Source organism: Xyrauchen texanus, chromosome 39 (assembly GCF_025860055.1).
Source record: "Xyrauchen texanus isolate HMW12.3.18 chromosome 39, RBS_HiC_50CHRs, whole genome shotgun sequence".
NCBI lineage: Eukaryota > Metazoa > Chordata > Actinopteri > Cypriniformes > Catostomidae > Xyrauchen > Xyrauchen texanus.
Genome location: NC_068314.1, coordinates 31,868,676 through 31,892,082, shown reverse-complemented (window position 1 = coordinate 31,892,082; position 23,407 = coordinate 31,868,676). Strand labels below are relative to the sequence as shown.

Sequence of the window (23,407 nt, the reverse complement as noted above, 5' to 3'; positions counted from 1 at the left end):
TAATAATTTATTTTCATTTTCTTTGTTTCCTTTATTACAATGACATGTAACACTTAACAATAAGGTTCCATTTGTTGACATTGGTTAACTACATTTGTCAACATGAATAACAATAAACAATACATTTATAGCATTTGTCAATCTTAATGTTAATTTCAACATTTACTAATACGTTTTTAAATTAAAGGTTGTATATGTTGACATAAGTTAGTGCAATATGAACTAACTAGCAATGAACAATTGGGTTTGACAATTAACATTAACCAAGATTAATAAATACATTTTAAATGTTTAATTATGAATAAATTAGTTCATAATATTCATAATATTGCTCATTGTTAGTTTATGATGCCTAATGCATTAACTAATGTTAAAAAATGGAATCTTAAGTGTTACCCAATGACAAAATAAAAGGAAATTAATTAATTTGGCAAACAACATGTTGTCTTTATAATATCACATTTACTATTTATCTCACAAATGGGACTTTATACATGCACATAGAGGAACGGGTCCCCTGCAAGGGGATCATAATGTTTGGGGGTCCTTGGCATTAAAATGTTTGAAAACCCTATCCTTAATGAGCTACCTGATCTAACCCTTAAAGTTAGTTTTGTTGGTGCAACCTAATTAATTCAGATTGATTCAGTGATGTCAAATAATATTTTTGACTTAAACCCAGTTAATTTAGATTTAGGTACATTTTTGTGATTATGGTGAATACAGGTAAAGTGGGGCAAATGGCAAAGTGGGGTACTCAAGTTTTTTATATTTCTTTAGTATAGTATAGATATTGTGGGTGAGGCTAAGACTTTTGACATCATATTTTAAAATAACGTCAAATTACCCCAAACCTTCCCATTTTACCTGTAGGCCTACTCACGTTTTCATGTACATGTCAAAATGCAAGTTAAAGTGTTAGCCATATAATGTGTATAGTTATACATGTGACCATCAGTGACAATCAAAGTATGCCTCGTTTAGAAACAATTTGGGTTACAAATGTATTATTGAAGCACTTTCAAGACTTGGAATACTGAGACAGAGAGATTGTTGCCAACTTTGAAGTTAGATCTTTATAGTTATTATAAATATTTTACTATTTTTTACCCACTAACAGTCGCGTTGTTATTACAGTAATAACTACACGCAATAACGGGTAAATGAAAAGTTATGTAGGAGCACGCGCGCGCACACACACGCGCGCGCGCGCAAACACTGTAGACGCAGGACGTAAAGCTTGACATCATTTCTCCTCAGCCCCATGCAGCAACAAGGTGGTCTGGCTGTTAGTCACACACATCCGAGCTGATGTGGTAAGTATCCTAAACTTATCCCGGTTTTATGTGCGGCTGCATGTGAACTAATACTAAATCCTTTGTAACTTCATGAAGTAAATGGATAATTAAAAAACAGGCGGTCTCTGATATAACGGAGTTGCGCTGCCGTCACAAAGTTATTGTGAACGTATTCTTTTATACGTTCGCTTTCTTTTTAGGCTACATATTTAGCTACTGTAATGAAAATTAATTCAATTTTAAAGCAGTACAAAGCAACAATTATCAGTTAAGTGATTTGTTTAGAGTGAAGCAAGATGATACAAATGTTTAAACTTCGAAGATTCAACTTGTGCTCGATTAAACAGTTCAAACTCCCGTTGTTGAGTGTTTGATACAAAGTTAACCTCTACTAAACAAACTTAAACTATACAGACTTGTGCCTTAGAGATTAATTTACTTTGTCCGGTGGTTTCAAAAGTAAGATTATTTTAACCGTTTCATCTTGACGCGAACCCATGGGCTGTCTCTTCAAAGCCTAAAGAGTTACCTACCTAGGTAGCTTTTGTGTGGGTGTGCGTGCGTGCGTGCGTGCGCGCATCAAATTCAATCGTGCATGAGGGGCCGTTCACACCGAACGCATTTTGCGTCTGTCTGCGCTGTTTTCCCAGTCGTTTGTGATTGTCTATGTAAACATGCGCTAGACGGAGGTCTTTGAACGTTTCGCTGCTTCTCGCTTTTTGTTTTCTGGAGGGCCGCGTTTTAGACGCCATATCAGGTAATAAACTCTCGAGACACGATACGTTGCGCTGCGTCCAGGGTGCGAATTACACAATGACCTATGGGTGGGTTGTTGTTGGGGTTTCTGATTTAATTATAATTTTATATAGCCTACATTAACACATGTGCATGTAACATGTATTTACATTCCAAATTAGGTTTAAGAAATAACAATGAATATTTTTTTCACACATTTGTTCATCTTGTTTTATGTGAATTTATACATGCAACATTGTTGACTGTTACAATATTGTTCGTGTTACTTCTTAATGATGTTACATTACTAGTGTTTTATATTAAACTGTATGCGTGTATGTAGAAATCGACATATAGGCAGGGATGGATTACCGACCAGGCCAATGGGGCCAGTGCCCAGGGGCCCTTGCTGCCTGGGGGGGCCCCCGCTCGACAACTTTTGGCCATGAAAACGAAAGGGTTTTTTGGCGCAAAAACACCTTCGGTTTGAGCGGGCCCTATCCACTTTAATTTTCAGCTAATTAGAGTTCCATCATTATCACTTCCGGTATAACCCACTTCCATCTATTTTAGCTATATATGCTTCTCCTTTTTAGCTATACATGCTTCTGCTTTTTTAGCTACGTCTGACATGCCTCCACAAACTTAACACAACTAGCAGAGAGAAGAATATAACCTTTTCACTGCGGTCAATGCCAGCAGTACTTAAATAAAGTAAAATAAAGTGGACAATGTCGCTCAAAAATGCTGTCTAGGTAGGCAGCTACCTTGGTGTTGAGACACAGCCCAATAGTGACTAAAATCCACCAGTGGTTGAGACAACGGTAACCATTTTTTCGTGACAGGTTAGACTATCATTTATTTCATTCTGTAGCCTTTGGCACTGTGTGAGTGAACGGTTTCAGGAACAGTTTCAGATAGTTATTATTAGTCAAATCTTGGTTGAATATACATGTCGATTCTTTTTGGGGGTATTTTGTATATTGTTGTGACGTTTGCTTTGTTCTTCCCATATAGATTATGTTGTAATAATCTATAAGTTTATTTTTAACCACATGTGATTACTGAAGGAAAGCTGTTATAGCAAACTCAAAAGAACTTAAAATTAGTTTTGTTGGTGTTATCTAATGTATTCAGATTGAATAATACATTTGACTTAAACCAAACTAGTTAATTTAGTTATGTAGGTTATAAAAAACTTCAGTGTCCACTCAAGAACCTTTTTTTTTGTGCCCATTTTTAGATTTACGTATTTCAATTTCATAACAAATTGTAATCAAACTGCTTTGGTTAAAAATGTAATTTTTGGTAAATTATGTAAATGTAAATTAAATTAATACAATTTTAATATTTTTATTGTGGTAAAGATTACTTAATACAAATTACAATTTGTTATGAAATTGAAGGGTATGAATCTTAAAATAATTTTTAATACATTTTTAGTGCATACAAATAGGGTTTATTCAAGTAAAATAGGACAAATGGAAAAATGGGACACTTAAAGGAATGGTTCACACAAAAATGTAAATTCTCTCATCATTTTGTTTAGCTCATTGTTGCACAGTTAAAATATAACTGAGGGACACTCTTGTTTTGCATTCAAGATGTTAAGGCTATCAGAGTGGCTGATAAGTATGCTATGTTTGGAGTTGTGGGGGAGGGGGGACTAGATTATTTTTATTTTTTTAAGCTTTCGTCTAGAGAACCACACCACATGCAACTTGACTTCAGAGGAAACGTAAAACCCCGAAAGCGTCCTGCCCTCTGCAGTCCACTCCACACCTTGCTTAAAACTCTCACTGTAGTGTTAACACGGCATTGCTCTTTAACATGCCTTGAGCAATACAAGCCACTCACGCCTCAGCAAGTTAAAAAGCGTTAGCTGCTCTTCCAGTCAAATCTTTTTTTTTTTATCATTGTTTTGAAATACTGATACTGATTTGTTTCCTCTATAATTATTGGGAATAATAATACAAGTGTATTATCAACAGGATGGAAAAATCTCAGACATTGTTTAGTTTAGTTAACAGAAGAATGCATCTATATTAATTTAGTTTGTGCAGGTAGGTATACACGAGTAGCTGTAGGGGTTGCTTCTAGGTAACACTTAATGTTGTGTACGATCTTCTCCAGGTTCAATACAAGTTAAGTTCAACTGACAGCATTTGCTGCATAATGTTGATTACCACAAAAATTTCTTTCGGCTTGTCCCCCATTTTCTTTAAAAAAATAAAAGATCTGTGTTACAGTGAGGCATTTACTGTATAATGGAAGTGAATGTAGGGCCAATCTGTAAACGTTAAAATACTCACTGTTTTAAAAATATAGCCATGAGATGTAAGCATCATGTGTTAACATGATTTAGAGTGTTAAGATCGCATACTAACCTATTCTGTGGAAACTTAATTGCCATGAACATAATGCCGTAAACCAGTCAGTGTCAGTGGTGGTGGTGTAGTAGGCTAAAGCACTAAACTGTTAAGCAGAAGGTTGTCGGTTCGATCCCCACAGCCACCACCATTGTGTCCTAGAGCAAGGCACTTAACTCCAGGTTGCTCCGGGGGGATTGTCCCTGTAATAAGAGCTCTGTAAGTCACTTTGGATAAAGTGTCTGCCAAATGCATAAATGTAAATGTAAACCCTAAAACAACTGTAAAAACAACAATTTAAACAATTGTACAGCTCAAATAATTCATGTAAGTGCTTTTATAAAATTATAAGATTCACGTTTCTACCTTTAAACCCTCCAAAAATATACCCCATTCACTTCCATTGCAAGTGCCTCACTGTAACCTTGATTTTTGCTTTATTTAAAAGGAAAAGGAGGGAATAAATGTTTTGTGAAAATCATCATTATGCCACAAATGCTGCCGATTCATCTTAACTTGTATCGAACCCAAGATATTCCTTAAACTTCATGGGATTCCTTTTGAGTAACAAAATATAATACAGTTCAGAGTTTGAACCACAAACCAACCAAAATATATTCAGATTACTGGTCAACCAACAAGGGTTTTACGGTGATTGATTTAAGGGTTGCTTGTTAAAGGCCAAAGTATATGTCACGTGTCCGTGTTGATGCGCGCATAGTATGTATGATATAAATTCCGTCATAATCCAGTCAATGCAGCCTGACCGCACACTGGCTAGATTTTCTTGACTTGTGGAAAGGGATGCATCCGATCCAATACCTGGATTGGTATCGGCTCCGATACTGAAGCTTTTAGATGGATCGGGTATCGGTCCGACGAGTCTGTGTGTTAGTCATGTTCATTACTGTCAAGCTCCAAAAAGGACATAAAAGAACAATTAAAAACACCATTAAAGCAGTTCATATGACTCATGCATTTTATTTAAAACCACTTGCAATTAAAGACCTGCAATAGCTCTGTGAATTACAAAAGGCTGTGTTTAATAACTAAATATATTGTATGCGCATTGCCCACGTGTTAGTGAATGGTGCTGATCTGTTGACACAAACTCATGCACAGGCTGGTGATGCACTCGCAGCTTTAGCCTTCACAGCGGTGCGTGATATTTGAGTGCTACTCAAGAACAGCATCTCAGATGTAGATGCTCAATAGTTCGGTTCATAAGAAGCAAATTAAACTACTGTGAACTTGCCTACAAACAGACACATAAAGGACTTTGTTTAGAATAGATTTTAGAATGTTTCAAATAGAGTTTAGAATGTAAAAATAAAAGCGTGAGGGTTTAAAAAGTGCATGATTTAAATATATTACTGTTGTATTTAAAATTAAAATTCAATAATAATAGTAATATTAATACAAATGTAGTATTATTATTATTGTCATCATTAGTATTTGTTCACAATTTATAACAATATTCAAGTTGAATGGGTTCCAATAAATAACTGTGTGAATGAAAAGTGGACTGATGTCTTACAACTAAATTGAACAAAAAAGAGATCTGAATCCTTTAAAGTCCAGATTCAAGTTTAAACATTAAAAAAAAAAAAAAAAAAAGGCACAAATAAAACACTTGTTTCTTTTCTACTGGAGACTTAAAGACTGGATTTACTGTTAATTTTGCTGCTACATTATCCAGTATACTAGTTAATAATACAAATTTTCTTAATAATCTATACATTTATATTGAAATAATGTGTAGTTAGAGGATTCTTTACATATTAAAGAGCACACCCAATTAGTTCCACACAATAGTTTAAAGATATTCTAAAAGATTCTGCAAAAAATCGACACTTGTATCGGCCTGGGATCGGTATCGGCCGATATTGAGATTTCTGATATCGGATCGGAAGAGAAGAAGTGGTATCGGTGCATCCCTACTTGTGTATGCGGTCATCATCTGTGTGCATTGTCAGCACATTGACTGTACTAAAAGAGTATCACATAGAAGTTGTAGTGGGTATGTGTCAAACACGTTCGTATTCGCTTGCGGTCAGAAGAGTATACACACAATGGCAACATGGTCGACCAGGCGCGATCCGATCAGAAACCTGCATAAGCAAGACATCCTCAAGGATCTATTCCTACTTGATCTAACTTAAAAAAAATAAAAAATTTCGTCAGCTTGATGCAATCGGATGAATAAAAACTGTTAATTTAGACGTTACCACACGAAGCACAGATTTTAACCTTTTTTACAGTGTGGGGTGAGAGATTTGAAAACGGTATTAAACTTAGGCATGTAACTCGTCCTGCATTGTCATACAAAAATTGATAATACCTAAAATTACATGGCTTCTTGAGGAAAATTGTGCTTTCACATGTCTAAGCAACCATCCAGAATTCCCTAGCAACCACCTAGCATTGTGGCAGCGAGTTTGTACTGGCAAGCACCACCCACATTTTCGTAAAAAAAAAAAAAAAAAGTTAACTTGAACCCCCCCTCCCAAAAAAATCATAACAATTTAATTACATCCTTGATTGTCTAAAGGGGTCTTCATTAATAATTTTTAACTACATAAACGGTGCCTGCCTGGCAAGCATGCTGCATACTACAACAGTTACACATAAAAAGTTTGTAAAGAAAGCTCTTTGAAAAGGGATCTCTTTTGCTGGGTAAAGGCCACATTTCAATGAGCAATCAAACCTGAATAGTTTGGCAGGCATCGGGGAGCCTCTAGTTTCAGTAATAAGAGTGTTCTATTGGCTCTGTGCTTTTAATATATTGGTATGCAAATGAATTTGTTCAGGCAGTGGTGTTTCTCAATGCTAGCTGGAATAACAGCTGCAGTGCTTGGTAAAATACACATACTGCATAGTATTTTCCCATAGCAGAGTTTTTATCTGTGCTTTGAGAAGAGACACACAAGGCTGGATTGTTGAATATGTTGAATCACAGCTTGATCCATGGTCACTTGTCTGTGTACCAGGACGTTGACATTTCCTCTTTATTTTGAATTCTTAGTCATGGGAATGGTTGTTATCTTTGGAAACTTCACACTACAAGAAAAGCGCACACATCACACTCCCAATAATACTTTGACCTTATACGTTTAAAGCCACTTCTAGGGACACTAATGGCACTTTTCGGCAGCACGTTATGGTTCGACTCGACTCTACTCGCTTTACATTTCTGAGCTTGCTTTTCCACTGTAGTTTAGTGCTGCCTCAACTTGGGTGGGATTGTAGGCTTCAAACATTACTGACCATAAACAATAACACGACCGCTAACTGTTAGCTACTAACTCATTGTGCTGCATAAAGCAGTTTTTGCATGGTGATTTGACACAAGTGTAACAGTTAAATTGGCCTGGTTGTTTTAGAAGCAAGCTTCCTGTAGCTGGTCAACTAAATAAAGTGAAGCTTTCAAATAGAATATAGAGTTAACGTAACAAAACGTACCATCCTCCATCGTGGACTCCAATAACGCCGTAGCCGAGTCCAGGGCACTCTCCCTCTCATTGCTTGCTGGTCTAGATTGCGTCCATTTGGTTGAACCACTTCCACTTTCTTCTGTTTAAACCTCAAAAAGAAGTTCGAAACAGCTGAGCAATGACATAGTGTTTGCGAACATTCAGACACTGGCCACGCTGATGCGGGAGGCATTTAGAGGTGCATTTAACATTTAGTTCTATTTAACAATAGAAATGTGTTGTTAATGACTTCATGTCTCATTCTATGAGTAGAATTCACGCGTGATCAGTAAAAGAAGCTGTATTAACTAATCGATGATGATTTAAAGCAATATACTGTAAATGCTGTAGATAATGTTTAATTTGTATTGTTTATCTTTTGCATTCAAAGCACTAATGCGCTAACACACTGTATATGCAGCCATAATATATAATGATTACACTCTGTTATTGTAATTTATGATGACACTGAGACCCCATTTACACTTGGTATTAAGATGATTTTCAAGATGATTAAGATTTTGGTGATCCGATCACATGTGGTCAGCGTTAAATACTTTGTATTTTCTGACTATGTTGCACTTCAGTGTAATGTTGTAACACACTGACATAATGATTGATGTATGTCGTCATGAAACAGAGTCCCTCCTCTCCAAATCCAATCACTAGTTGATGCATTTAAATGACCAGGAGTAAACAGGGATGTGTCTCTTCTGAACACATGTAATCGGATCACCCGAGACGCATCTTAAACAGGGTCAAATACTACGGCAAAGTGGGTGTAAAACATAGTGTTAATGGGTAGAATACAGACAAAAAAGATTTGATAGGCATGTCATGTGATTGGCTGATGTGTGATTGGCTTTTGGCTGCTAATGGCACATGAGTGAATGGGCATTAAGAGTATTTGAGTAGATCTGATTAGTTTTGTAGACTAATTTAAAAAACTCACATGATATGTTCTTGGAAAATTTCTCTAGACGAGTGATAGTACAGAAGTAGGCAAGTTTGCAGCAACTCGCTAATAAATCTACACACGTGTTCATGTGGACCGATCTTCACTGACTGAACAGGAATGGCAGTAAGGTGTTATAGTCAAAAACTAAAATTAATATGTGCAAAATTTCATTTTATTTTAGTTAGTTTTGGATGCACGAAAATGAATCTTATTTTAGTTTCAGTGTTTCAAATGTTTTTTGTTTTTATTTCATTCCACAAACATGTTTCTGTTGTGTTTTTGTTTTATTGTAGTTTTTAATGTATGAATTTATATTTATTAGGTATAATAACACTGATTCATTTAATTGTTGTGGTAGCTTGTCTCCCTCCATCAGCTCTTGTTTGTTATTTAAGGTTCCTTGCGTTCGTTTTGAGCTCACTTTGAATAATGAATGGGGTAGACTTGTCTGTGCCACTGCTTTGCTGACTAGGTGGGTTTGGTTGCATTGGCCTGAGATGTAATTCTATTTGGTCTGTAGTTAGACAGCTGTCTGGCAGGCAGAGATGGTTCTTCCAAAATCAGCTGAACGTCAGCTGATCCCACCTCCCCCACACATTACCAGCTTCTCCCTGCTCTGGACACAGCTCCCAACCAGACGAGGAATGTCTCAAGCAAGACTTCCTGTTTCTTATATAGGAGAAAATAACAGCCCTGCCCTGCAGTTAATTTGGCTGAGGTCTCTAGGGCAAGACACCATGCAGATTTTTTCAAGTTAAATGGCTTTTCCAAGGATGCATCAAGCAGGCTTTTGCAAGTACCCAAAGTACCCAAATTGGGAGCTCTTGATTGGAATTGTTGGAGTAGCTCTGCTTGACGCTCATCAGTCGAATTTACTGTAGTCTCAATGCTTGCAACTGCGCTGCATGCAGATGTATCCGTGAGATTGGTCCAGCACAGTCAGGGTGAACTGCAAGTTATTTATGAAGTGTGGATGTGGTGAAGAGTGCGAGGGAGGCTCAGCTATATTCTTGCAGTCTCAGCAAGATGCAAAAGTTGTGTCAGTTTTTCAGGCGGTCTACAAATTCATTGTTGAATTTTTTGAGGCTCTCACACCTCTCCAATATTTTTGAAGAACGAGGAGATTGACAAGGTTCCTTCCTTTTTGGATCAATTCAACATGACTGTGATGAAAAACATGAATGTGAAGAGACAAGATACAGTACTTTTGCTGTGGCTCTATTCTGTCTCACAAAACATGATTCCTCAGTCAAGCTTAAGATGGGTTCACCTTTTGACTCACTGAAACTTCATGCTGAAACCAGCAAATGTTGAACCCCCCAAAGTGTGGTTGAGCAGAATGACGGTACATACTTTGCAATGGTAGAAATGTGTAGATTCTGATATACTGTCTGTTATATCCGCACCATGATGCAACATTGCCCTTCTAGCAAAAACTAGTGTGGTTTGTACAGCATAACTCAGCCAAAGTTTTATTTTTAAAGCAATATTCTGGGTTCAATTCAAGTTAAGCTCAGACAACAGCATTTGTGACATAATGTTGATAACCATAAAAAATTATTTCAACTCATCCCTCATTTCCTTAAATGAAAAAAAGAAAGAATCAAGGTTGCAGTGAGGCACTTCTGTTAAAACTTGTTTATCATTTGAGTTGTAAAGTTGTTTAAATCTTCCTTTTTAGGTTTTAAGGTTAACTGTGTTATGTCATTATGGTAACAAAGTTGTAAAACTGGACTTTACAAAGAAAAGGTTATAAAGTGATTTTTATCACAAAAATTATGTTAACACACATATTGTTTATGTCTTGTGGCTAGGGTTGCAACGGTATGAGATTTTCACGGTATGATAACCGTCGCAGAAAATATCACGGTTTCACAGTATACGGTATTACACAATTTCTATTATCAGTGAAAAGAGAAGGGTTATTTTATTTATTTATTTATTTTTGAGCAAACACTTTATTATAATTGAAACATGAAACCATTTATTTTATTGAAGTATGTGTAAAAAAGTCTCCCTTTTGAAAATAAAATAAATAGAAAAAATAAGAAAGCTAACAGAATTATAATAATAAATCGAATTATAAACATGATAAAAATTGAACTATAACATGTTATATAACTAAAGCATGTTAGTTTATATGTTAAATTAACTACTAATTGAAAAATAACATCAGCTGTGTGAGCTTTTGAATTAATGTCCTATGATTATTAATAATTAACATATACTGTAGATAGCTCCTGTCTGTACCTTTATCTCAGTGGTTCTCAACTGGTTTTGCTTCAGGACAGATTTTACATTGGACATCATGTGGCAACCTGCTATATATTAAACATAACCTGTATTTAATGTATCTTGGGTTGCATTTCCTTTTATATTGCATAGTTTTATTCATGGTTTTCCAGTACAAGGACATGCATCAAGTGATATTATTTTTGTTGTTGATGTCAACGTTTGACTTTCAGCACACAACTGAATAACACAGACTGCATAACTATGATAAATGATTACTGCAAGAGTTAGATTAACATACAGGTACGAAGAGACTTCAACATTTCTCAATTGCACAAATAAAAAATACATATACATATTTGTCTCTGGCTTGCTTTTGCTCGCATGTCTACTTTTATATTTAATTTAATCACTGAGAAGGTTTACCTGCGAAATTAGTAGCACCAAACATCACAAGCAGCCTCAAGAATGGACACCGAGTAGCCGTATAATCCTTTTCCTTGAGCAGAATATTGCACTACGGATCGCTAAGTTTGATCTAAGGAGAAAGTGAGATGTGCATGGTTGCCAAATTGCACGAAATAAGTATAACAATAGGCGGAATATTTCCAATTTCGCAAGTATAAATCTCAAACTGGGGGTGTTGCGTCTCTTATCTGGCAACCCTGATAATGTTAAACGCTTGTAGAGATGCGTTAGGTCCCAATGCAAGTAAACTGAAATATCCAATAAAATAAAAACGCTTTTACGATAAATGAGCTGTGGGCCACATTAAACCATGTGGAGGGCCTGATCCGGACCTCGGGCCGTATGTTGCCCATGTCTGCTTTAGCTGTTTGCGAGATTATCATTAAATCTGCCTCGGCAGTCCTAAATAGTAGATCACTTGGGCGGCCGCCGAAATATCTTCAATGGGAGAACCATGGCATTGCTCTTTCCCTGCTGTCCACGACCCAGTCCAAATAGACCAGTTCAGAAACTCTGCTTTAACACACAATCATGTCAGACCCCCTCGCCTCGCTTCTCTCTGACATTTTCTCCACTGTGTGTGTGTGTGTGTGAGCGTGTATTTATCACTTTGTGGGGACCAAATGTCCCCATAAGGATAGTAAAACCCGAAATTTTTGACCTTGTGGGGACATTTTGTCGGTCCCCATGAGGAAAACAGCTTATAAATCATACTAAATTATGTTTTTTGAAAATGTAAAAATGCAGAAAGTTTTCTGTGAGGGTTAGGTTTAGGGGTAGGGTTAGGTTTAGGGGATAGAATATAAAGTTTGTACAGTATAAAAACCATTATGTCTATGGAAAGTCCCCATAAAACATGGAAACACAACATGTGTGTGTGTGTGTGTGTGTGTGTGTGTGTGTTCGAATCCAGGGCGTGCTGAGTGACTCCAGTCAGGTTTCCTAAGCAACCAAATTGGCCTGGTTGCTAGGGAGGGTAGAGCCACATGGGGTAACCTCCTTGTGGTTGCTATAATGTGTGGTTCTCGCTCTCAGAGGGGATGCATTTTGAGTTGTGCGTGGTGAATAGTGAAGCCTACACACTCACTATGTCTCCACGGTAACGCGCTTAGCAAGCCACGTGATAAGACACGCAGATTGGCAGTCTCAGATGCGGAGGCCACCCGGATTCAATACGCCACCATGAGAACTTGGAGTGCATTGAGAATTGGACATTCCAAATTGAAGAGGAGAAAAAAAGACAAAAAAGAGGGACAAATTGAAATGTATTTTTATGGAAATCTACATAATGCCACATATGCTGTTGATTGAGCTTAACTTGTTTTAAACCTGGAATATTTCCATGTTATCAAAACTTTACAACTTGGTTATGCATTGTAGCACACATTTTAAGGTTAAATTCCCAGAAAAAATAACCATATTGTGATACTATTACCATGATATAAAACTACTCCTAATGTGATATAAACATTTTGGTCCTACGGCCCACCACCACCCCAGAGTGTATTGCTAAGACCTCATATTTACATTTATGAAAAATAACATCAAATATTTATGTTTTTTTTGTGTTTTTCAGGAAAAGGATGCTTTGGCAGCAGTGGCATTCTTCAAGACCAATGTGAACTGAAACATGGGCAGAAAGTGAAGCTGACGCATCTCAGACTCTTTTCCTTTTTGAGAATTGAGGAATGATGCATCTGTCTCCTCATGTAGTGTGTTCCACCTAGTTTCTTTCTCTAAGTGCTTTGACTGGCTTTGGCCTTGTGCTTTTGGTTTACAAATTACAGACTGGAGAGAAAAAACAAGCACAAAATGGACGATCCATGATCCTTCTTAGATGGCATTTTTTATTGTAAAGCAAATTGTCATAGACCATAAAACCACAACCCATTTAGCCAGAACAGTAAAGCCAGAAGCCAACTCCTGCTGTTAAGGTATTTCCTTGAAATCATTTTCTGAGCTTTTCCTCTGGAAAATCCACCCAAACTTGAATCTGCCCTAACCATGATTTTAAGAAGAAAACTGTACTTAGGCGCTCTGCTAGGAGCTATTTTGTTTTTAATGATAGCTGCTCACACAATTCAGAAGGCCAGTGTTGTGCCAATTGCAATATTACCCACTCAAAGCACTGTCAGGATACAGACGAAGAACCAGACACAGTCCCAACCTGTTACGGAGCCAAGGCGAGGCCATTCCTGTAGCTGTCCATCTTGTGTAGCAGACACAGGTGTGTCTGAGTGGTTTGACCAACACTACAATCACAGCCAGCAACCTTACCTCACCGGCAAGGAAAATGACATAGATCCGCTCTCTCTAAAGTGGTGGCTGGTAAGTGCCAGAATGCAAGCATAACATCTATGGTCTATGTTCTTATAAAAGATAATTTGCATACTGTATAATCCGCTGCATGGTGTTTTCAGGCAGTTAAAGGCAAAGCATGCAAACGCAAAGTGAAGAAATGCTAATGTTAATAGAACAGGGTGTGGCCAGCCAATGCTAGACCATATCCAAACTTTCAACCTCAAGTTTCTTTTAAAGCTGATGTTTGTTTGTTTTTCTGTTAAATGTCGTTCTCATATCCCAGCTTAATATGCTGAGACAACTGTAACTAAACTATTTTTAGGTTGATTTCACCTAAAAGCACGGGCAGCGCTAAGGCTAGGCTACCTCAAATGTTTTTTTTTATCATCTTGTAGTGATGTCAGAAGTACCAGTGCTAAGGTATCTAGTTGTTACTAAAGCAGGTTTCCCACTAGCAGACTCAAAACTACTCGATTTTGCTTGAGGATGTCACATATGCGGACTGCTTTGCAGAGATCTCACTCTCCACACTCTGAAGTATGACACATTGATACAAAATGGTGAAGTGGTGATGAACATACCAACTCACCGCAACTCTCTCTCTCTCTGATATACTGTCTCGTGGAGCCTGCTGAAATAGCTACATTTATACCTCATGAGCATAAACAATTGTAATAGAGTGATTTTGGATGTGTTCAGACCTTAAGCACAGAATCAGAATCAGCTTCATTGCCAGGTATGCTTACACATACAAGGAATTTGTCTTTTTGACAGGAGCTTCCAGTGAACAACAAGACAATACAGCAGCAATACATTTTTTTATAGAAATAGAATAAGAGTAAAAATTGGATAGAAAATAAAGTATATATTGAATACGCAATATATAAGACTATATATACATACAATTGCACTGTGTATTGCACATAATTATTGCTCAATGGGGCAGTTTTAACTGTTCTTGAGATGGATAGCCTGAGGGAAAAAAACGGTTCTTTTAGTTTCGGCCAGAATGCAACAGTTCAACAGGTAGTGAGCAGTTGTATTTTCATGGTTTGGTTCGTTATATTTTAAAATGGACCGAATCATTTCCGTTGTGGTCCTTTAAATCATCAGTAGTTGGCTTTTGCATTATTTCTTCATTAAAAAGTACCTGTTCTCACGGTCATGGAGCTCTTTCTCTCTTCCTCCCATGACCACACACAAACACACTCACTCTCACATACACAGTAAGAGTGAAGCCACATTTTTAAGTGTGTCTGTTCTGCCACTATCCAAAAGAGAGAAAAATCATGAAGATCGACTTTTATAATATGGCCCACAAAAGGCTATATCTGCATTTTGATGATATACATTTATATACATGCCATACATTACCTTGCAACTGTATATAACAGATTTGTATTTGAACTGTTAACTATTCTGTTGCGCCATCCAGAAGGCAACAGTTCAAAAAGGTATTGGGTTGGGGGAGTGATTTTTCCAGAACTTTTCCTCACTTTGGAAGTGTACAGTTCATGAAGGGAGGGCAGGGGGCAACCAATAATCCGCTCAGCAGTCTGAACTGTCCTTTGTAGTCTTCTGATGTCTGATTTTGTAGCTGAACCAAACCAGACAGTTATTGAAGTGCAGAGGACAGACTCAATGACTGCTGAGTAGAACTGTATCAGCAGCGCTTGTGGCAGGTTGAACTTCCTCAGCTGGTGAAGGAAGTACAACCTCTGCTGTGTCTTTTTCACAATGGAGTCAATGTGGGTCTCCCACTTCAGGTCCTGTGAGATGGTAGTGCCCAGGAACCTGAATGACTCCACCGCTGCCACAGTGCTGTCCAGAATGGTGAGCATGAGAACGGTGATTACTATATTTAAACAATGTATTTTAATATCAAGTAGTATATTCAAGTTAATGATACCTGCTTTTTACAATATCGATAACACAAAATACAGACTCAATTAAGTACACGCGCATTTGGGAGCTGCTTTCCAGCTCTCATGTACAGTATGTGCGCACATGCAAGTGGAGCACTCGCAACAATTTAACCTGTGGATGCGCACCCCCTTTTTGAGCACAAACCATGAAAATGACATACCTGGACTTAAAAGGTTGTATTTACTGGATCCTTTGGAGTATGGACACAGTTTTAATATCTTTTGAAGACACTTTGGGCTTTATTTCCAAAGTTTTAAGTTTATAGTAATGGAAATATTTTGTGCTGAACATGTTTTTATAATCTAAAACAACCACAATAAAAGTACCAAGACAACCCAGAAATACAATGTTCTCAAAGCCACAAGTCTAAAGAAGTTTCGTTTCAAATTTGAAGGTGATCTAACAAATAATGAGGTTCCTGCAGATTTTTTTTCTGTAAAATCGCAGGCGGCGTACAGGGAAAAATTAAGGTTCCGCCTTTTAAGACGGCACAAAATCTGACTGCACTGCTTGGCTATTATGAGTAAAACTACACTCCTTTTTTAGAAATAGACTTTGTAGACAGGCTCATTTTGTTTGAGACTCTAGTAAATAAGATCATATACAGTTTTACTACATGAATGCTGCTCAGATTGCATAGTTTGTTGAAGAACGATGACAATGGGTAAATCTTTCAGGCGAGAGCTCATGTAAACAATGGAGAATATACCAATATTTCTCAGATTTGTCACTTTTATGGACAAAAAGTGCTATTGGATGTTTTTCAATTAATGCTTGTCATGGACAATTGACCCAAGTGTGACGAACTGGATTCATCTGGCGATTGCGTTTTCATAATAAAGGTATGAAGTCCCGTTTTGACATTGCATGTTTTCATTTGTACTCCTGCACAAATAACTAAATTGCTGTTTCTGGAGCATTGCTATCGTAAAACAGAGATCGGATATCAATGTTGAACCCTTAGACCTTTGAAAAGGTGTATAATTTGTTACCATTAATTACATTTATAGATGGTAAATTATATATGAAATGTAAGCAGAGTGACATCACTACCGCGTGCGGGCGATTGCGTATAAACATTCCTATCTTGGTAAGGTACTGGAAACTGTGTTGAGTTGGTCCATAAAGATGCAGTAAGTACCAAATATTTAGATATATAACCCTGAAAACAGAGCAATATACTGTATACAGTTGTGCTTGAGGAATTTGCAAACTTTAAGTCATGAGCCAGGACATTTGTATTTTTTGCTAAACTCTTTTATTAAGATTCAATGCCATAAACAGTCTGTTTAAAGTCTGCTGTCTTTTAAATCTAACTTAAAACACCTGACGGCTCAATAATAGGCAAAAAAACTGTCAATTGTACACTATGTGCATTGAATATATCTCATATCTCTGCAGTTAAGGCTCTGGGTTACTGACCAGAAGGTTGGGGGTTCAAGCCCCAGCACCACCAAGATGCCACTGTTGGGCCCCTGAGCAAGGCCCTTGACCCTATCTGCACCATATCATGGCTGACCGTGCACTCTGACCCCAGCTTAGCTGGAATATGCAGAAAAAAATATTTCACTGTATATGTGTATAATGTGTGACAATAAATAAATAAAGGCTGCTTCTTCATCACTTGTGCAATACCCTCCCAACAGTGAAGCATAGTGGTAGCATCATGCTGTGGGGGTGTTTTTCAGCAGCAGGGACTGGGGGACTGGTCAGGTTTGATGGAAAGCTGAACGCAGTAAAATACAGAGATATCCTTAATGAAAACATAGTCCAGAGCACTCAGGACCTCAGACTGGGCCAAAGGTTCACCTTCCAACAGGATAATGAGCACACAGACAAGACAATGCCAGAGTGGCTTGGGGACAACTCTGTGAATGTCCTTGATTGGCCCAGCCAGTGTCCGGAATTGAACCCAATTGAACATCTTTTGAGAGACCTGATTCAACCTGATAGAGCTTGAGAGGATCTGCAGAGAATAAAAGCAGAACATTTTCAAATCTAGGTGTGCAAACTTGCCGCATTATATCCAAAAAGACTTGAGGCTGTAATAGCTGCCAAAGGAGTTAAGGGTCTTAATATACTGTCAGTATATATATATATATTATAGACTAAAGTATAGTCTTACAGTATACTGACAGCTGACAATATGCGTAAAACTTTTCAAGATTTGTTCCTAGTGTTGTTTGCTAGTCAATACACAGCCTACCGCCTCTCTAAGCCAGAGACTGAATAGCTTTCAGAATTCTCAGGCATGCCTCTAAAGTAGTATCCTCATAACTGCAGATATAATTTCCCTTGTCTGGCACATGGACACACCAGGAAAGACAATTTAACACTATCATGTGCCTGCCAAACATCATTAAAACCCACAGTGGTGGATCCCCCAAGCTGCAGTCATTATCTGGTTTTCTCAAACAAAATGTAATTCTCCCAAGAGAACACAGGAGCAAATAGGCCAACAGTCTGAATATACCACCCTTTGGCCCTGGTATGTGTTTCAGTAAGGTTTAATTTAGCCTAATTAAAGGCTTTCAGCTTTTGCATGATACTAAGAGTGCACCCAGATCCGCCTGACATTGGTATGCCAGAGGTATCTTGAGTTTCCATCCACATGGTTCATAAAAAAAATGGGCAGTATTTTTAAGGCTTAGACAGTGTGCTATAACACCAGAATAATATACGTAAACATAAAGCCAGGCAAACAAATAGTGGGAAAACGTCTTCACTTGAAATGTCTTCAAATGTATATTCTCTATTAAAGCTGATTTGATAGTATTCAAATGTTTGCATTTGACTGTAGATTTTAGGTTTTAACAATTATATTGTTTTGCATAGTCTTTGCAGTCATCTGACGGGACTATCAAGGATGTCACCCAGAAGATGTTTAAGATCATCTCTCCTTCACCTGTGAATGAGACTCCTCGGCAAAACCAGTGCCGGAAATGTGCAGTTGTTGGAAACTCTGGGAATCTGTTAAAGTCCAAATATGGAGCCTTGATAGATTCCCACACAACTGTTTTTCGGTTTGTTCCCTCTTGTGATTAACAAGACTTTTAGCTCTTTGTATGACCACTCCATCTAGACAATGTGCGTTGTAGCTTTTATGCACAATGGTTCACCCAAAAATATTTTGTCATCATTTATTCACCCTCATTTGTTCCAAACCTGAATGACTTTCTTTATGTCTTGTCAATATAATGGTAGCTCATATTCACTCACTATAATGGCACTGTTCACAGTGGCTCGCTTGTTCATGTGTTGTTTTTAGTGATCAATAACACAAGTTCTCACGTGAACATGCAAGCAACTGTGAATAAGCTTCTCTCTGACATTTTTGGGTGAACTGTTCCTTTAAGTTAATGTATTTTTGTAATTTTCAAAACAAGTACATGTTTTGCTTTTTATTGATGTAATAATTGTAGGAGTTTACTTTTTACTAATGTATTTCAACTGGAACTTCCCACAGAATGAATAAAGCCATAACTACTGGTTATGAGGTAGATGTGGGTAACAGGACCACACACCACTTCATGTACCCAGAGAGCGCAACCGATCTCGGCCCTGCAGTCCATCTTATCCTTCTTCCCTTCAAACTGCAAGACTTGCAGTGGTTGACCAGTGCCCTTTCCACGGGAGAGATCAAAATGTACGTCTTTGCCAAAACTTTACAGAAAATGCCTTGTTTTTGTAATTATATTTTTATAATTAGTTTTGTGTGCCCTTGCATTTATTTTACATGTTCACTCACGTTTAGCGTCCCCTCGCAAAAAATTACCCATAGTTTTATTAAAAAGTTATTGACTCAATTTGGCTTGAATATTGGGGGTCCTCTCCCAATCCCTCCTGGAACTGTGCCCCTGTGTAGACTACAGTAACCATATTTTTGGGTGAAAACCATGGTTTTGATAAAATGGTTTTACTATGGTAACATTGTAGTAACCATGACTGAAGCAAGCATGGTTTATCTTGTGGTTACTGTGGTTTTACTACAAATGCCATGGTTAAACTATGGTTACTTTAGTAAAACCATGGCTAATTTTCATTAGGATTAACCATGGCTTTACTAGAGTAACAATATTTGAACTGTGGTGTTTGTAGTAAAACCATAGTAACCACAGAATTATGATTTTTATTACCATAGATTTTGTTTTTCTGTATTATTACTAGGTTGTCACTTTGAATATTATGGTCCTCTAAGGTGATCAGTAGTTCAGAGACAGCAAAGCTGAAAAGATTCTGATTTCGCAAACGCTCTTGCGCTAAAATAATTTGTGTATCTCAAACAGGACATACATGAGGGTAAAAAATCGTGTACAAGCTGATAAAGACAAGGTGAGTGTAAATTATGGTTTTAATTTAAAATGGTAAATCCATAGACAGGTCTGTCTGTTAAGCCTTATTCCTTATCTTGTGTTTGCATTCCAGGTGTTAGTTGTAAATCCAGCCTTCTTTAAGTATACACATGACAGGTGGACAGAGCATCATGGAAGATACCCGTCCACTGGGATAGTTGCTATTATATTTGCTCTGCACCTCTGTGATGAGGTATGTACTTTTATAGACAGCCTTGTAAAATATTTGGTAATTCCACGTAGATTCAATAATTTAGTGTGACATTGTCACAAGTCGACTTTCTAAGTGCTTTTTAAAGACCCCATGAAATCATAATTTGAGTTTTTTGCCTTTTTGTCTATGTCTGTTAGCTTTTAAGCCATCAATAAGCTTGTTTTGTCCTAAAGGCTGGCAAAAGTAACTTTTGGAGGTGAAACACATTTAAAACGTATAGTCTTTCTCTTCTGGGATAATGGATCAATATTTGTATGACTCATCTTGCACTCATTTATTTTGTCCATTATTAAAAGGAAAAAACGGCGTAATAGGCTAATTGATTTTTAACGATAACTTAGAAACCTTTAAAACTATAAAAACCACAAGCTCCAAGGTTCTTAATTGAAGGTTTATGCTGTCAGTCTGTTATTTCAACTAAAAAAGACTGTCACTACCCATCATTCAGCAGAGAATGAACCACCAATTTGAGAATCGCGGGCAACAAAGCTCACCCAAAGAGCTCTGTAGTGGCCACCCACTCCCATGACTCACTTTGAATGATGCAATCGGAGTCTTCCTACCCCGTCAAATGTCTTATATTGATATATGTATATATATATATATATATATATATATATATATATATTCTTACAAGTCTTTATTGATTCTATACTTCAACTTTAAATTAAAAGTTACAAATGTTCTATCTTTTTAGATTTGACAAAGTCGGTCACAATGCTTCATTGGTTTGTAGTTCTTTCCCTCACGAAAAACGTTAAGCAGTAAGCAGTCTTGTACCTTTGCCTGTTTGTCTGATTTTCAAATACTTTTCAGTACATATCTGATCAAAGTTTGTGATGTTGTGATTCACCACAGAGTTGGTTGGATTGGCTCTTAGAACTTTTATGAAGGATTTAATCAAATCCCTTTGAAAAAATTATGGTTAAAAACTAGGGCTGTCAATCGATTAAAATGTTTAATCGAATTACATGGTGTCCCGATTAATTAATCGCATATACAAATATTAGCTGAGAAAGCCCCTCAAATAACAATAATTCAATATATAATGATGAAATAATTATACATAGTTATCTTTAAATATATATTTTATATATATATATATATATATATATAAAATAATACTTTACTAATTAATAATGAAAAATTGTAATATAAATTTACACTTATGTATTAAAAACTATTTTAATTTAACTTATTAAAAATAAACAGATTAATCAGAAAATATTAACTTAAGTTATCAAATCTGTGAAAACCAAATAAAACATCTTTATGAAGCAAAGAAAACTAGTTAAAATAGAGGTACGTACAAACAAACAAACTTTTCATCTACAGCATTACAGAAGGAGCAAAGTGGATCTATTTCAGTGAGCATGTTTCTTAAATAAAGATTGACTGGGTAAAAATGGTGTAACAGTTTAAAGGACACCTCCTTAACCTGGTTGGTAATTAAATATGTATGAGGTAAAGACCGTACGACCTGCGTCAGACATGCTTGTGTCGCGTCTCGGGTGTGTTGTGTCATAAAAATAAAATGTTTAGGTCACTGTGTCAAGTTAAATATAGTTTAATACTCAATCTTTAAACACATCTTAAGATCCCTTAAAGATCGCATTTGCACTCCAAGTGTTTTGAACACAAGAAATTGTTTTCTTCACTGTATAAACTGTGTGTTGCTCACACAGCTGAAATTTCGATTACTGCCCTCTGGAGTAAACAGGTGGTACTACAAGCTTGAATTTCTCAGTTAAGCATTGCGATTAAAGTGCTTTAATTTTTTTAACGCATTAATTTTTGTCAAATGAATAGCACGTTATTAACGTATTAAATCGACAGCCCTAGTAACAACATGTAAACAAGACAGCTGAAAAAGATGGCAGGCACTGTTGTGCTTGATAGCACATAAACTGGCTAAAACTAAAGGCTATTGGCTATTTAAAAAAGGGTTAGGAGCCTTTGGATCTGTCCTGCCCCAAAGTCCTAATTCAATGTGAAATATGTCAACACAGGGGTCTTTAAATGTGTGTTGGAAAGATTCCTTTTCAAATGCCAATCATAATGGTGTTTAATCCCACCAGGTTTCAGTGTTTGGATATGGGGTGGACAAGCAAGGAAACTGGCACCACTACTGGGAGAAAAACAGATATGCTGGTGCGTTTCGCAAGACAGGCGTCCACAACGCAGATTTCGAGGCTGAGATAATCCAAAGGCTCAGCAAGGAGGGCAAAATTAAACTGTTCGGATGAGCTTATAATTGTGGCCTTTATTGACTTAGTAGTATTGAAAGCCATAACATTGCTGGGCCAGAAAATGCAGCAGATGTATGCAAGCCAAAGAGAAGCAGATCTTTAATCCACCCTACCATTAATTGACCTGTGAACTGCACTGAACCAAACCCACAGACATCAAGCTGTATTCTTAAGACCAAATGAACTCCTTCTGTCCTCTAACAGCATTTCATCGCTTTGTCAAATCATCATTTTTATTTGTATTGCGCTTTTTCACAACACACATCGTTTCAAAGCAGCTTTACAGAAAAATATACATTAACAAAAAAAAATTCAACTGTAATATATATAAAGACTAAGAGTGATCATTGTGCAGTTTGATTAAATATTATTATAAATTGTGTATAAAAAATAAAATTATTAAATAATGATTGTATTTAGAACCCCAGTGAGCAAGCTGTAGGTGACTCTGTCAAGGAACACAAAATTACAGAAGATGTTGGTTAATGGAGGCTCACTGTGGCTCACTGTGGGGGCCAGTTCCCCTCTGGCTAAACAACATGAAGATAATGCCAATATTAGTTATTTATGTGCAGTGCAGGTCATGGTTTAAGATTAGTAAACTAAGTAAGTGTTAATGTCCAGTGTTTAAAAAAATATTTTTTATGAACTCTTAGATTAATGATAATGTCTTTGAGGTGCATCCTGGATTAACTGCAGAAGGTCACATAGATGCATTGTCCTTTGTTAGTTGGCTGATGAAGGCTTTTGTTGGCAGTTAAATGATAGTCTGTGTTTTCCATTTCAAGAGTGTAGTCCATCAATCGACAAAGGTGATGTAGGCAGAGATTAA

General features: G+C 37.0%; 1 protein-coding gene across 1 annotated transcript; it reads left to right on the top strand.

The window, feature by feature from the left end:
- Positions 1–1,263: 1,263 nt before the first annotated feature.
- Positions 1,264–22,579, top strand: LOC127632556 (CMP-N-acetylneuraminate-beta-galactosamide-alpha-2,3-sialyltransferase 2-like). Its single transcript, XM_052111196.1, has 7 exons — positions 1,264–1,316; positions 13,110–13,861; positions 18,596–18,783; positions 19,227–19,406; positions 20,047–20,092; positions 20,186–20,305; positions 22,405–22,579. Exons 2-7 carry the CDS (start codon positions 13,538–13,540, stop codon positions 22,570–22,572), a joined length of 1,026 nt encoding a protein of 341 aa, XP_051967156.1. The 5' UTR covers positions 1,264–1,316; positions 13,110–13,537; the 3' UTR covers positions 22,573–22,579.
- Positions 22,580–23,407: the final 828 nt, after the last annotated feature.

Bases quoted from the DNA above. Each gene is read 5' to 3' on its own strand.
- LOC127632556 (XM_052111196.1), top strand. From the start codon at position 13,538: ATGATTTTAAGAAGAAAACTGTACTTAGGCGCTCTGCTAGGAGCTATT. The intron at 19,407-20,046 runs GTACGTCTTTGC...TATCTCAAACAG, and splicing joins TCCACGGGAGAGATCAAAAT to GACATACATGAGGGTAAAAA. The intron at 20,306-22,404 runs GTATGTACTTTT...TAATCCCACCAG, and splicing joins CTCTGCACCTCTGTGATGAG to GTTTCAGTGTTTGGATATGG.